Source organism: Myotis nattereri, assembly GCF_964212035.1.
Source record: "Myotis nattereri genome assembly, chromosome: 7".
NCBI lineage: Eukaryota > Metazoa > Chordata > Mammalia > Chiroptera > Vespertilionidae > Myotis > Myotis nattereri.
Window position 1 is genome coordinate 10,647,290 of NC_138082.1, and position 16,594 is coordinate 10,663,883.

At 49.7% G+C, this 16,594-nt stretch overlaps 1 protein-coding gene across 1 annotated transcript in view; it reads left to right on the forward strand.

Moving 5' to 3' along the window:
• The first annotated feature begins 218 nt into the window (after nucleotides 1-218).
• The window catches only part of FAM117B (family with sequence similarity 117 member B), an 88,436-nt gene continuing 72,060 nt past the window's right edge, over nucleotides 219-16,594 (forward strand). The window contains exon 1 of the mRNA XM_081096160.1: nucleotides 219-2,900. Coding sequence (XP_080952286.1) covers nucleotides 2,114-2,900 — 787 coding nt within the window. The 5' untranslated portion in view covers nucleotides 219-2,113. The remainder of the gene's footprint in view (nucleotides 2,901-16,594) is intronic.

A 16,594-nucleotide genomic window follows, 5' to 3' on the forward strand; every position in this document is an offset into this window, starting at 1 on the left:
AGTTAGGGCCATTTTAACTCTTTGATCTAACAAATTTCTGTGCTGACGTTAGTACTTTAGCTCAGAAAAGCTAAAAGTCTCTTGCTTTCAACAAATAGGTCTCTAGTTTGGTAACATCAAAAGTTATGGGGAAAGAGGCAGGGTAGAAGGTGTCAATGGAGGAAAAAAGGGGACATATGTAATACTTTTAAAGTACATATATTTTTATTGATTTCAGACGAAGGGAGAGATAGAAACATCAATGATGAGAGAGAATCACTGATTGGCTGCCTCCTGCATGCCCCACAGTGGGGATGAAGCCCACAACCCGGGCATGTGCCCTGACGGGTAATCGAACCATGACCTCCCGGTTCATAGTGCAACACTCAACCACTGAGCCCTGCCAGCAGGCTGTAATACTTTCAACAATAAAGATGTAATTTAAAAAAAGTGATTGATCAGGAAGCCTAAGACACTAGGGCTGCTGAACTCTTGCAGTTTAATTCAGTAAATATATAGAGCTCCTACTTGGTACAGGACATGAAGTCCTTATTTAAAGGCTTATCTTCTCTCCTGTGTTAAGACTAGCCTTATCGCTCTGCATGGATCTTGCAGGCTGGTTCCTGTATGTCCTGTCTAGTGAGAAGCTATTTTTGTTTTCACTCCAGGTTGTGGGAATGGTAGTGATGTCAGGTCTATGCAGCCAACGAGGTATTTTCTGGGACTTGGGGCCTCTCTGCGGTGGGGGAGAGGAGGAATAGGGAAAAGGGAGAGACGTGGGCCCCTGAATCACTCGGAGACCCTGGAACCGCGAGTGCCTTCTACATACCACATGCTCGTTTACCCCGTGGCTGATAATCACAACCATCGGATGGAAGGGGAGGCGTTGCGGAGCTGCATTTTACAGGTAAGGGAACTGGCCAGGGACCTGTGAAAGGTCACGGAGGCGGTGGTGGGTCTGGGATCTGAGGCTTTAGGTCCTCACAGGCTTCCCACCGCAACGCACAGGGACCCAGTGGAATTTCGGGTCCAGAGGAAATCATCCCGCACCTTCCACTCCCACATTTTTACAAGATGAAATCTGTCTAGAATGGACATTTAATAAAGTCGCAAAGGGGAAGCAATTTATAGCCCGAGAGGTGAGTCTGTGCGGTAAGATTCCACCATTTTTTATTTAAAAAAATTTTTTTTTGTCTTCACGAGGAGCCCCTAAGATTATGTTAGCACTGACGTTGCTGCCTGTCTTCCCGAGTGCTTGCCCGGCACACAGAGACCTGTTTCCTGCACCAGAAGACAACGTGGATGGCCAGCCCAGTTCTGCCTCAAATAATGACCGTGAAGACCAAACGAGGCCCTTGGTAAACCGAGGCCCTTCACAAACTTGCAGGGTAGCGGACATCTTCCCCAGGAACCCGGGGACTGGGCAGCAGCGGATGAAAAAAAAATCTCCGGTGACTCGAGGTGCAGGGGCGGTGGTAACAGCGTTGGACAACCGGACCTCGTGGATACAACCTACAAGTGCACGCTGACCAGCAGGCCTGGCCTCCCGGGACTTGGCTCTTTGTAAAGATGAATTAAAAGGGACACGAGGTGCAACATGCCATTCGGATGAACGCAATCTCTCCTCCTGTGAGCCCTGCCCAAACGTTGATGGCTTTAGGACAGAACAAAAAGATCCAGAGAAAAGGCCAGGGACCCGGCCTCGGTCGGGGCACACGGAGGGGAGAGGAGGCGGGTGAGGACAGACTCGGGACATCCCCGGGGACGGCTCCGGCTCGGGACATTCTCGTTGGCAACGTTCCAGCCCGAGCGCCCGGGGCTGCCCTGCGTGGACCGGAGGCGCGCGGGGCCAGGCGCGCGCACGCGCACTCACGTGTACACACACTGGCGCGCGCGCACGCGCTACACATACACACGGCCGGCTCCCCGCTCCCCCCGCACCCCATCCCGGGGGCGGGCTGCTCTCGTTAAAGAGCGGACGGTCTCCGCGCAAAGCCAGGCTCTGTTAGGCCCCGGGGGCCAGGGCCCGAGCTGCCGGCAGCCAATGGGCGCGGCGGAGCGGCTCGAGCGCGGCTGACGCTGCACCAATGGGCGTGCGCGGGGGGCGGGGGCAGCGGCGGAGACACTATTGTTGATGAGGAGAAGCGGCGGCGGCGGCGGCGGCTGCACCACCTCCTCGCTGCCGGCCGCGGCCCGGGCGCCCCCCGCACCCCGGATTCCGGCTTCGTCACCCCGTCGCGGGGACCTTCTCTTCGGCCTCGAGAACCTTTTCCCCTTCAACCCAGCAACGGCCCCCGCCCCCGTCTCGCCCAGTCACCGGGGAGGGTGGACCATGTCCCAGCGGATGAGGCGCAATGGGTCCCCCACGCCGGCCGGCGCCCTCGGGGGCGGTGCGGTCGCCACGACCGGGGGAGCCGGGAGCCGCCTGCAGCCCATGAGGGCGACGGTTCCGTTCCAGCTGAAGCAGCAGCAGCAGCAACATGGCAGCCCCACGCGGAGCAACGGCGGCGGCGGCGGCAACAACAACTGCGGCGGCTGTGGCGGCGCCTCAGGCCCCTCGGGCGGCGGGGGCCTGCGCACGGCCTCGCGCAGCACCAGCCCCACGCGCGGCGGCGGGAGTGCGGCCGCGCGCACCAGCCCCACCGTGGCCACGCAGACGGGCGCGTCAGCCACCTCCACGCGAGGCACCAGCCCCACGCGCGGCGCCGCGCCCGGAGCCCGCGGGAGCCCCCCGCGGCCGCCGCCCCCGCCGCCGCTGCTGGGCACCGTCTCGTCGCCGTGCTCGTCGCCCACCCACCTGTGGACGGGCGAGGTGAGCGCGGCCCCACCCCCGGCCCGCGTCCGCCCCCGGAGGCGGTCCCCGGAGCAGAGCCGCTGCTCCCCGGAGAGGCGGAGCCCCAGCGCCCCGGTCTGCAAGGCAGGTACGTGCTGGGGGCCGGGCGGCGCGGGGCAGGGGCCGGGGCGCGCGTCGCTACCGCGCGGGGACTGCGGCGCTGCGGCGGGGCCGGGGCGGCCGGGGGCGGGGCCCGAGTGGGGCGGACCCGCCTGCCCCGCGGCGGCCCCCCCATCCCACGCGAGCCCCACCCCCCCGCGGGTCCCCGCCCGCCTCATTCATCCCTAGCCTCAGCCAGTTCGCGCTTGTCCGCGCCCGCGGCGGGGCCGCCGCTCACCTGTGCTTGTTCTGATGTGTGTGGACGGTAACCCGGGGCCCTGGCCGCCGGCCGCTTCCTGCGGACCTGCCCACCCTCCGCTGGCGGTGGGGCGGGGAGCGGGTTGTCCCCTCGTCCGAGTGACATGGTTCATGTGAAGGTGGCACGCGGCTGCTGAGTATTTCTCTCCCCACACAGCCCCAGATTTGCGGGGCTGAAAACCTCAGCGTGGCAGCTGCGGGTCCCCGCAGAGTCTGAGGCCGGGAGAGTGCGAGCGTGTCCGGAGCCTCGGGAAGGGGCTGGCGCGGAGCGCAGGGAAGGAAGCAGGTTCCTCTGGAACAGCGGTTCTCAACCTTCTGGCCCTTTAAATACAGTTCCTCATGCTGTGACCCAACCATAAAATTATTTTCGTTGCTACTTCATAACTGTAATGTTGCTACTGTGATGAATCGTCATGTAAATATCTGATATGCAGGATGGTTTTAGGTGACCCCTGTGAAACGGTCGTTCGACCGCCAAAGGGGTCGCGACCCACAGGTTGAGAACCGCTGCTCTGGACGGTTATGGGCTTTGTCCCAGGGTCTGCGTGTCTTTCTCATATACCGACTGATTCTGTGCTTAGGATGTAAAACCATTCCTTTGTTTTTCTAAAAAAAAAGAAAAAGAAAATCTGGGGTTTTTCTGTGATCATTTTCTGGACCTAAAATTGGTTTTTCTCTACACCTGAGCAAGGTCCCTGGAAAGGTCTTGAACTGAGTTGTTGGGTTCTCGTGGAGTCATTCATAAAGAGAAACTCAGTAGAGACATTCGGATTGGGGAAACAGAGGTAAAATTTATTATCTGATTGCCTTCCTGTTAGGACCTAGTGAAGAAAGATATGGGTGGTTTTTAGTTTGCGTGTTAATACTGTCAACATAGACCTTTGTCTTTCCTTTTTCTGGGGAATTTCTGTTAAAATCTTTCAGGCAGAATGGCTGGGAATTTCAGGAGACTTTGTACAGTACTTCCTAACCAAATAAAACAGATGAAGTGATTTCAAAGGTTCATTCAGAAATGCAGGGAGTAGGGTGAACCTTTCCTACTATTTATTTTATCATATATTATTTTACCAGATTTTTTGGAGAGAATTGCCCTGAAAAATGATCAATAGTGTTTTCTAATTAGAGCAAGAGTACTGATTTAAATATTTTGAAAATGCAAAGTGCTTTTTAAAAACTGATTGTTAAAAGTACTACAACATCCTCTTCAAAAAATAGCTACCACTTTACTGAGCTTCTGCTATAATGGTGGGTGATTTACTTACAAGTTCCCATTTTAATTTTCACAGTAGGTTTTAAAGAGCTTAAGTAACAACTATTAGAGTTGATATTTGAACTCTGCTACGAGATACTTCAATCCTATCTTTTACCGTATATCAAGGAGGTAGCTTTATGATGTATAAGATAGAACCTGGGAAATATATATATAGCACAGCAAAGTTGCATGTGCTTAGTTTTTGAAGTAACTCTTTGAGATACCTGGTGACCATAATTGCCTCAGTTTACTTTCAGCCCTCTGGAGCTGGCATAGTGCGTGGCAGGTAGAAGGGAAGGAGAGCTGCTTAAGTGGGCATAGAGGTGGAGGTAGGTTGGTAGGGGGTGGTGGCTGCATTCTGAGAATGCACTCTGGCTACCCTCTTAACGGTTTGACCCTTGAAGCAGAGCGGCAGTCTAGGGAGAGAGGGTAAAATTAGGTATTGGCAGTGTGTGGAGAAAGGTGCTCTTTCCTTCTGATTTCTAGAATGGAGTTGTTGGATTTCCAGGGATCTCAGGCTCCTGATGTGCACATTCATCATGCTTCCCTCAGATCTGTTATTCCATAGAGTATTCATGCTGTTAAATTAACCCTCTCATTACCCACCCTCCAAAAAAACCCCCCAAAACTAAAACAACTTTTTCCTCTAATGCAGCACTCTCAACTGAAAAGGGATACCATCTGTTACTAAGTTATGCTGAAGTGAATGTCTGATAGCTTCCTTCCCAGGATTGTATTGTTTCACTCTAGTGAATTTCCATGCAGAGTAGAACAATTTTCAGATTTCAAGTCTTCGTAGCACAAACTAGACCATTTGCATTTTGCTTTTTTTCTCAGACTAAAACTGGAAAGAGAGAAAAGGAAAAAGTATTTATTTATTTTTATTGATTTCAGGAAGGGAGAGGGAGAGATAGAAACATCAGTGATGAGAGAGAGACTCCAGCTGGTTTGTCTCAGTGGATAGAGTGCCAGCCTGCGGATTGAAGGGTCCCAGGTTCGATGCCGGTCAAGGGCACATGCCTGGGTTGTGGGCTCATCCCTAGTAGGGGACATGCAGGAGGCAGCCAATCAATGATTCTCTCTCATCACTGATGTTTCTATCTCTCTCTCCCCTCTCCTTTCCTCTCTGAAATCAATAAAAATATATTTTAAAAAACGATGAGAGAGAATCACTGATTGGCTGCCTCCTGCATGACCCCTACTGAGGATCGAGCATGTGTCCTTGACCAGAATCGAATCTGGGACCCTCGGTCTGAAGGCCGATGCTCTATCCACTGAGCCAAACCGTGTAGGGCTATTTTACTTATTGATTGATTTTAGAGAGAGGAAGGGAGACGAGAGAGAGAGAGAGAGAGAGAGAGAGAGAGAGAACATTGCTTTGTTATTCTACTTATTTATGCTTTCCTTGGTTGTTTCATGTGCCCTGTCTGGAGATTGAACCCCCAACCTTAGCTTTTTGGGATGATGCTTTGATCTCTAACTGAGCTAAAAAGCCAGGGCCTAAGGAAGAGTCTTTTAGATTAGAGGTCAGTTTACAGCCTCAGTGGAATTTAGAAATCTTTACTGGTAGAGGGGAAGTGTCCACCTTATATAGTTTTGTAAACCTCAACTGACTCAAATTCCAGGGTCCATGTAGATCAGCCTACCACTTTCTGGGTGTCTCTGGAATGAACTGGATGCCATAACCTTATTAGGGATCCAGTATCTAAAAGTCCCTGAGTTGAAGGTCTCAGGATCCTTAGAGGGTTGGATTCCTACACAGTTGCCTTATTCCTCCAGGTTTAGAGCTAATCATTGGCTCTGAGAACTCCCCTTTTCTTGGCTACTATTTGGCAGTGATTTTCAACCAGTGTGCCGCAAGAATTTTTAAAACATGCAATACCTGACTAGTCACGGGCCCTGAACTCTTTTCCCTTAGATTGTGAAATAAAAAAAATGACAATAGCCAACACAACAATAGCCATTTGGTGTGAATGAATCAAAATTATACCTATTTTTTTTTTGTCAGATCAGCATAAAATATATTTTTTTGGTGTGCCACAGAATTTTAGTAATTAGTTTATGTGCCATGAGATAAAAAGGGTTGAAAATCGTTGTGATAAGGTAATCCAAGCACCCATTCTGACAGATAATTAATTTTTTTCAATTACATCTCATATTATTCTGTATTTGTTTCAGATGTACAACAAAGTGGTTTGAAAATCATGTATCACTGCTTCAAGTACCCACCTGGCCCCATACAGTTATCATTGATATTACTGACTACATTCGCTATGCTGTAATCTACATCTCTGCGACTGTACTGTTACTACCAATTTCTACTTTTTCACCCGGCTCTCCAACCCCTCTCCCCTCTAATAACTGTCATTCTGTTCTCTGTATCTATGAGTCTGTTTCTATTTTGTTTATTTTGTTCATTAGATTTCACATATAAGTGAAATCATATGGTATTTCTCTTTCTGAGTTATTTCACTTAGCATAGTACTCTCTAGGTCCATCATGCTGTCACAAAATGTAAGATTTCATTCTTTTTTTAAGCCCGATTGGTATTCCATTGTGTAAATGTACCGCAGCCTTTTTATCCATTCATCTCTGAATGGGCACTTGAGTTGCTTCCATACCTTGACTATTCTAATACATAAAAAGCCAGGGGCCCTCATGACCGAAACAACTGGATGGATGACCAAACAGCAGGCTGCGTGGGGCGAACAGGCAGGCAGGGGGTTAGTGAGGGATGACCAAACGACTGAACAGCCAGCTGCATGGGGCAACCAGGCAGGCAGGAAGTTAGTGAGGGATGACCAAACGACTGAACAGCCAGCTGCATGGGGCAACCAGGCAGGCAGGAAGTTAGTGAGGGATGACCAAACGACTGAACAAACAGCCTGCGTGGGGCAATCAGGCCAGCAGGGGGGTTAGTGAGGGACAACCAAGTGACTGAACAACAGGCTGCGTGGGGTGACAAGGCCTGCAGGGGGCGCAGTTGGGGGCGACCAGGCTAGCAGGGAAGGGGCAGTTGGGGGTGACTGGGCCAGCAGGGGGGCATTTGGGGGCGAACAGGTTGGCAGGGGTGGAATTTGGGGGCGACCAGGCCAGCAGTGGGGGGCAGTTGGGGGCGACCTGGCCGGCATGGGGGGCAGTTAGGGGTGATCAGGCCGGCAGGCAGAGGCGGCTAGGGGTGATCATGCTGGCAGGGGGACAAATAGGGGCAATCAGGCAGGCAGGCAGGGGAGCAGTTAGGAGCCAGCGGTCCTGGGTTGTGAGATGGATTTCTGACGGCCGATCCTAGGGATTGGGCCTAAACCGGCAGCCGATATCCTCTGGGGAGTCCCGGATTGGAGAGGATGCAGGCTGGACTGAGGGGACCCCCACCCCCCATGCATGAATTTTGTGCACTGGACCTCTAGTCTATAATAATAAAAGCATAATATGCTAATTAGACTGGACAGCCAAACTACCTTGCTGATGTACTTCTGGATGAAGCCGGAGCTGCGAGGGGTGAGGGAAGCCACGAGGCAAGCCGCCGCATCTGTGAGGGCCGAGGCAGGTTGCCGCAGCTGCGAGAGCTGACCCCTTGCACAAATTTCGGGCATCAGGCCTTTAATTGTAAATAATGCTGCAATGAAAATAGGGGGTGCATATATTATTTTGAATTAGTGTTTTAGGTTCCTTTGGATATATTCACAAAAGTGGAATCACTGGGTCATAAGGAAATTTCGTTTTTAATATTTTCTTAAAATCCTCACCTGAGGATTTTTTTACTGATTTTTAGAGGGGGGGAGGGGAGGGAGAGAGAGAGGGAGAGAGAGAGAGAGAAAAACATTGATTGGTTGCCTCCTGCATGAGCCTCAATAAGGCCCAGGGATCAAACCCATAACCTAGGCATGTGTCCTAAATGGGAATCAAATCCGGGACCTTTTTTTTTTTTCTCTTAAATTAAATCTTTATTGTTCAGATTATTACAGTTGTTCCTCCCCCACCGCCTATAGCTCTCCTCCACCCAGTTCCCACCCCACCCTATGCCCTTACCCCTCCCACTGTCCTCATCCATAGGTGTACGATTTTTGTCCAGTCTCTTCCTGCACCCCTACACCCCTTTCCCCCCAAGAATTGTCAGTCCACTCCCTTTCCATGCCCCTGATTCTATTATATTCACCAGTTTACTCTGTTCATCAGATTTTTTATTCCCTTGATTTTTAGATTCACTTGTTGATAGATATGTATTTGCTGTTCATAATTTTTATCTTTACCTTTTTCTTCTTCCTCTTCTTAAAGAATACCTTTCAGCATTTCATATAATGCTGGTTTGGTGGTGATGAACTCCTTTAGCTTTTTCTTATCTGTGAAGCTCTTTATCTGACCTTCAATTCTGAATGATAGCTTTGCTGGATAAGGTAATCTTGGTTGTAGGTTCTTGCTATTCATCACTTTGAATATTTCTTGCCACTCTCTTCTGGCCTGCGTAGTTACTGTTGAGAAATCAGCTGACAGTCGTATGGGTACTTGCTTGTAGGTAACTGACTGTTTTTCTCTTGCTGCTTTTAAGATTCTCTCTTTGTCTTTTGTTCTTGGCATTTTAATTATGATGTGTCTTGGTGTGGTCCTCTTTGGATTCCTTTTGTTTGGGGTTCTCTGTGCATCCTGGACTTGTAAGTCTATTTCTTTCACCAGGTGGGGGAAGTTTTCTGTCATTATTTCTTCAAATAGGTTTTCAATGTCTTGCCCTCTCTCTTCTGGCACCCCTATAATTCGGATGTTGGTACGCTTGAAGTTGTCCCAGAGGCTCCTTACACTATCTTCATATTTTTGGATTCTTTTTTCTTTTTGCTTTTCCTGTTGAGTATTTTTTGCTTCTTCGTATTTCGAATCTTTGACTTGATTCTTGGAATCCTCTTGTCTGCTGTTGTATCTCTGTATATTATTCTTTATTTCAGTCAGTGTATGCTTAATTTCTAGTTGGTCCTTTTTCATATCCTCGGGGGTCTCACTAAATTTATCGGTGGTTTCCAGAAAATTCTTGAAAAACCTTATAACCGTGGGTTTGAACTCTATATCCAGTTGTTTGCTTTCCTGCATTTCTGTCATTTGTGACCTGTTTCTTTGTCTCCACATTTTTTATGCTTCCCTGTGTTGGTAGAGTGGCTTTGTGTGCTAGGTGTCCTATAAGGCCCAGTGGCTCAGCCTCCCCAATTACCTGAGGTGGACACTCTTGGTGCATCCCCTTGTGAGCTTTGTGCACAGTCTTGTTGTAGTTATGCCTTGATTGTTGTAGGTATCACTGGGAGGAATTGACCTCCAGGCCAATTGGCCTTGAGAATCAGCTGTGTCTGCAGTGGGAGAACTGTGCTGAAGACAGCCTCTGGGTCAAGACTTGCTTCAGTGGGGCTTTGGTGCTCACTGAATCTGCCCCCTGAGTGTGTCCCTTATGGATCTGAGGAGTTGTAATCTGGATGGTCCCACTCTGACCACTGGGTACAGTGGCTCTTGGATCTAAGGAGGTGCTAATTTAGCCTCTGCCTGAGGCTACCCAGCAGGAGCTACGAAGAGGTCTGCAGATTCCCCTTCCTTGTTTGGGGTTTGGAGGTGCCCAGATGAGGCCCAGCTGTGAAACAATGCAAGCTGCTGTGGGGCCTTGGGCCTTCTCTTGGAAGTTCTGGATCTGTCTGGCCCAGCTGCAGTTTGTTAGGTAATTTTCAGATTGCAAAGGGCCAGGGCATTCATATGCAAAAGCCTCTGCGGCAGCCTGGGTGGGGCGGGGTCTCAGGGAATCAACAGGGTGGAGCAAGCAGCTGTGGCTGATCCTCAGCCCTGCCCTAAGGGGCCCCGCGTTTCAGTGTCCCGGTAATCGCTGCAAGCACCTCTGAGGGAAAGCCGCCCTCAAGTTCTGAGTTCTGCCTGCTGCCATACAGTCCAATTTCTCACTGTATGAGTCCTGGGTCCCCAGAGATTTCCGGGAACTGGAGTTCAGAGCAGTCAGGAGCTTGTGACTCCCTCCCAATTTAAAAAGACAGCGGCGTCCTCAGGTGCCAGCCCCCTTCCGCGCGCACACTTGAGCCTCCATACCTCTGCACTTCACTTCCGCACCTCCTCTGAGTCTCAGTGTGCTTTTCTCTTTCCTTCTAGTTGTAGAATTTCCACTCAGCCAGCCTTTCTGTGGTTCTGGATGATGTCTGTTTTGTCTTTTAGTTGTATTTTTGAAGTTGTTGTGGGAGGCAGCAATTTCTGGTGTTTACCTATGCCACCATCTTGGTTTTAAAATCTGGGACCTTTTGATGACACTCCTACAACTGACCCACCACTGGCCAGGGCCCATTTTTAATTTTTTGATGAACCTCCTCAGTGTCTTCCATAATGGCTACACCAATCTGTGTTCCCACCTTCAGTGCCTGCTGTGTCCATGGCAGTGTGGTTTGTCATTAGAAACTGAGAAAGGCTTAGAGAAAGGTGAGTTGGCAACAGTGTTAACTGTAGATAAAATAATGAAAAAGGTGAGGTTTGTTTTTGTGCCTTTCCTCTTTTTACCTCATTTTGTCTTAATAAAATGTCAAATATCCTGTCTAATAAAATAGTAATATGCAAATTGACCATCACTCCACACACACGATGGCCACCCCATGTGGTCAAAGATGGCTGTCCCCAGGTGGACACAAGATGGCTGGCAGGGGAGGAGAGTTTTGGTGGACCAGGCCTGCAGGGGAGGACAGTTGGGGGCGACCAGATTGGCAAGGCAGGGCAGTTGGGGGTGATCAGGCCGGCAGGGGAGGGCAGTTAGGGGAAATTGGGCTGGCAGGGGAGCAGTTAGGCGTCGATCAGGCTGGCAGGGAGTGGTTAGGGGGTGATCAGACTGTCAGGCAGAAGCAGTTAGAGGTAATCAGGCAGGGAGGCAGGCGAGCGGTTGGGAGCCAGCAGTCCTGGATTATGAAAGAGATGTCCGACTGCCTTTTTAGGCCCAATCCCACTGGGCAGTTGGACATCCCTCAAGAGGTCCCAGATTGGAGAGGGTGCAGGCTGGGCTGAGGGACCCCCCCAGCCCCCCGCTTGTGCCGGGGTCCAACCCCAGCAGGTCCAGGGGTCCCCAAAGGTGTGGACGGAGTCAGCGAAGGAGGAATGACATGGAGACAGCGTTCAGTTGATCAGCAGCCTAGCCAGGATCTCCAGCTAAGTTCTGGTCTAGATCTCCAGAGAGGTTCTGCTCTGGATCTCCAGCGAAGTTCTGGTTAGGATCTCCAGCCAGGTTCTGTGTCCATGTTCTCTTGCTAGGTTCTCCAGGTTCTCCAGCCAGGTTCTATAGCCATGTTCCCTTGCTAGGTTCTCCAGCCAGGTTCTGTCCAGGTTCTCCAGCTAGGTTCAGTTACCAGGTTCTAGTCACTTTCTCTTGCCAATTTCTGTAGTCAGGTTCAGTCCAGGATCTTTTGCCATGTTCTCTCGCTAGGTTCTGTCTCTAGGTTCTGAGGCCAGTTTCTGTCCAGGATCTTTTGCTATGTTCTCTCCAGCGAAGTTCTTCTGTCTCTGGAGAACGTTCTGTGTAGGGTCTGTGCCTAGGTTCTGTCTTCTTAGTTCTGTCTTCTAAGTTCTGTGTTCTTACATCTGTATTTATACCAGTTGATTCCAATCCTATCAATCTCTATTCCAAAGGTTAGGGCGTTTCTTATCTCCATTCCAGGGAGTAAAGATTATGTAGCTTAAGCATGATTGTTCGTAGTTAAAGTGATTAATTACCCATCTGGCACTTAGTTAAGAGGTTTTATTCCCTCCCTAACTTCAGGGGAAAATCCCTACCTGGGGAAACAACCTCTCTCAGAGGCCTTGGTTAAAACACATAGTGCCAAGAAGGTGAGCAAACATATTAAGAACAGTATGCCATATATGCCAGGTCCCTTGAAACAGCAAGCATGGACCGGCTCCCGGCACGCTTGTGCATGAATTTCGTGCACCGGGCCTCTAATCCTATCTAATAAAAGAGAAACATGGTAATTAGCATACGACCGCTACCCTTCCCATTGGCTAATCAGCGAGATATGCAAATTAACTGCCAGCCAAGATGGTGGCCAGCAGCCAGGCAGCTTGAAACTAACATGAGGCTTGCTTGCTTCAGTGAGGGAGGAAACCAACGTTCCCCGCCTGCCTTGCCGGCCTCTGAGCTTGCAGTTTAAGAAACATAGTAACGAATATAGAGACTAAACAAAACCCCAGAAACCAGCTTTCAGCCGTCCGGGATCTCAGAGCTAGAGTTGATACAGAGTTTCGATTATAGAACCGAAACAAACCAGATACCTACTTTCAGTAGCTGATGCCTCAGAGCTGGAGGCAAGCCTCAGAGCTAAAGCTGGCCCAGAATAAAAAAAAAAGAAAAAAGGAGCGGTTGGGTGCTTCTGTCACCCGCCAGCCTGAAAACAGCCCTAAGTCCCTCACCCAGGCTGGCCAGGCACCCCAGTGGGGACCCCCACCCTGATCCAGGACACCCTTCAGGGCAAACCAGCCAGCCCCCACCCGTGCACCAGGCCTCTATCCTATATAGTAAAAGGGTAATATGCCTCCCAGCACCGGGATCAGCATGACAGGGGGCAGTGCCCAAACCCCCTGATCGGCCCTGCTCTGTGTGTGACAGGGTCCGCCCCCCCCCCCCCCATGGGCCCTGCTCTGTGTGTGACGGGGTAGAGCCATAACCTACCCATCGGCCCTGCCCTGAGTGTGACAGTGGCGGCGCCCCAACCCCCTGATTGGCCCTGCTCTGTGGGTGACGGGGTGGTGCCCCAACTCCCCTATCGGCCCTAGACTGTGAGTGACAGGGGGGAGCTCCCCAACCCCCTGATAGACCCTGCTCTGTGAATGACAGGGTACGGAGCCCCAACCCCCCCGATTGGCCCTGCTCTGTGCGTGACAGGGGGTGGCGCCGCAACCTCCCCGTCGACCCTGCCTTGAGTGTGACGGGGCGGTGCCCCAACCCCCCAATTGGCCCTACCCTGAGCGTGACTGAGGGTGGCATCGCAACCTCCCGATCCGCCCCGCTCTGTGCATGACAGGGGGCGGCGCCCCAACTCCCCAATCGGCCCTGCTCTGAGCCCGACCAGGGGCTGCACCTAGGGATTGGGCCTGCCCTCTGCCACCCAGGAGCAGGCCTAAGCCAGCAGGTCATTATCTCCCGAGGGGTCCCAGACTGCGAGAGGGCACAGGCTGGGCTGAGGAACCCCCCCCCCCCCCCGAGTGCACAAATTTTTGTGCACTGGGCCTCTAGTATATGTTATAAATGGAGAGGTAGCATAACATGGAGGTTGGGAGCATCGGCTTTGGGTAGACAGTCTGGATTTAATACCTGTGTTTTGCCACCTAGAAACCATGTGTTTTGGAAAGTGAATAACTTTCTGACCCTTATCTTTCTCATTTGTATGAAAAAGGTAATGATGGATGTCATTTTCACCTGGTGGTAAGGATGACATGAGAGAAAATTTTAAAATAGTACTGTACCTCATCATAAAAGTTGGCTATTGTGTATCATATTAGTTTGCTTCTAGTTTTAGTGGATATAACATAAATTGCCAATGTAGGCTTAGTTTTCATGGTTGTATGAAATTTCATGTTAGAGAGAATATTGCCTGTGAACATCCAGAAATGTTTCTCAGAGTGTGGTCTAGTTTATCTTTATCAGAATTACTTAGGGTCCTTTTAAAAATGCAGGTTACCAGACTCTAGTACAGACCTTAAAAGCCTGATCTCTACCCACTGTGATTTTGCTGTACTCTAAAACAAAAAAAGTGACTAGAAGCACCAAAAGAAAATCTGAAAACTCATCATTAGAAAAAGTGGCTTTCGTACAGTATGTGTAAAAGTTATTTTTTGCAGTGTGGCTGATACGTAGATAGCAAGTTGTGTTTTTGCTAATTTCTCCCTTACTTTGGATGCATTATGTTGTGTATGAATTTGGTTGGTTGTTGGGGTGGAGGAAGTGGCAAGAGCAACAAGAGATGGAGGTCTCTAGACTAATAACCAGGTCAAAGTAGGGTATCAGAACTTAATATTTGCAGCATCTTAGACTTGTACTGTACTTTCGTTGTTGTTAATCCTCACCTGAGGATATTTTTTTTATTTTTAAAAAATATGTTTTTGTTGATTTTTTTTTCTGTTTAGAGAGAGGAAAAGAGAGGAAGAGAGAGGGAGAGAGAGAAAAAAAACACATCAATGATGAGAGAGAATCATTGATCGGCTGCCTCCGGCATGCCCCACATGGGATTGAGCCCACAACTTGGGCATGTGTCCTGACTAGGAATCGAACCATGATCTCCTGGTTCATGGTTTAACCACTGAGCCACACTTGCTATGGTTTCCCCCCTTTTGAACAAATACTTATGTCTAGTATATCCTTTCTTCTTTTTAAATGATTTTGTGGATAACAGGAACTACAGCCTTTAAGTCAGTAGCTGATCAGGTTTTAGAACCTTTATAATGTAATACCTAGGGCCATGGTTTGGGAATCTCTACTGTCATTGAAGCAACACAGGAACCAGTTGAACTAGTACAGGTGGTTTGGGAGTTCCAAATTCCTATGACTGAAACTTTTATTGCCACACCCTATTGTAGTTAACTTCTGTAAAGATTTGATTTTCTTTTCTTTTTTTATTGAGGTATAATTAACAAATAAAATTGCAAGACATTTAAAGTGTACATTGTGATTTGATATCCATTGTAAAAGGATTCCTCCCATCTAGTTTATTTCGTCACCTCACATATTTTTCTCCTCCTCCTCCTCCTTTTGCTATGCATCTTCCTTCTTCTTTTGTGAGAACATTTAAGTTCTATTTCTTAGCACATTTCAATTATACAACAGTGTTGTCAACTATAGTCACCATCTGTATATATAAAGAGTGAGGGTCCATAACGTTCAAAATGACCAAAGGGACGATCAAATTCCAGGCTGCATGCGCTGCAGGCTCAGGTGGAGACAGAGAAAGGCCCTAGGCAGCAGCCGCCGCAGGCCTCACCAGCAGCCGAGCATCTCTCTCTCTCTGAGAGGTCAGCAGTTCAGACCCGCCTCTCTGATCAGGCCGGGAAATAAGCTCAGAGATGCTGACTGGCATAGAAACCGATCAATCAGAACCAAATCTGGGAGAACTGCGAAGAGCCAATGGCTGCCTAGGAGGCGGAGCTTTTGGCGCTGACTGGCATAGAAACCGACCAATCAGAACCTAATCTGGGTGAATTGCAAAGGCAGAACCTAAGGTTGGGGCTGAGGAGGGATTTTAAGGGCAACAGCTGTTTGGTGTAAGGTGTAAGAAAGCAGTTCAATTTTTTAATGACCAGTTTGGCAGTACAGTGCATATGGCTGGCTATCAGTCCAGATATAGGGATTATGTATTTTTGTCTGCCAAGAGCATCTCCTCCTGCTGAAAAAGCCCCTACCCCCTATTTAAGCAATCCTATATAATCTACACTAATAAAAGAGACACATGGTAATTGGCGTACGACCGCTACCCTTCCCATTGGCTAATCAGCGAGATATGCAAATTAACTGATAGCCAAGATGGCGGCCGGGCCTCTAGTAGATATATAAATCCCTAATACATATAGGGGATTTATAGACCGAATGGCGGGACAACCGAACAACCAGTTGCTGTGACGTGCGCTGACCACCAGGGGAGTGCGTGGAACATGGCAGGTGTCAGCAGCAGGCGGCAGAGCATGGAACATGGTGGGCATTGGTTGTGGCAGGATGGTGGAGCAGGTGAGCGGGGGTTCCAATTGCTGCACACTGTCAGTGGGTGAAAGCAGGGCCAGCGGTGGCAACGGGAGCAGGGCTGCCAGCAGACAGGGAACTGGGAGCCACGGCAGGAGGGGGCCTGGGAAGGAGCGTGGAGGATGGGCCGAGACCTGCCCCTGTGCCCACCAAAGCCTTGTGGCCCACAGTTACTTGCAAGGTGCATGAATTCGTGCACTGGGCTCCTAGTACATAGATAAAAGGCTAAGTTGGCTTGCACATGCACGATACATATAAAACTTTCGCTGGTTCCAGTTGCGCAGGTGTGTTTTGATCTGTCATTGTCAATCGTGTTTGGTTGACACTTGAATTATAGAGAAGGGTGAATAGCGATATTAAAATATTTCTTCTAATTAATTTCCTTTCAATGTGCACAAATCTGTGCACCGGCCCAGTAGTAGTAGTATAATTTTATGAATGCATA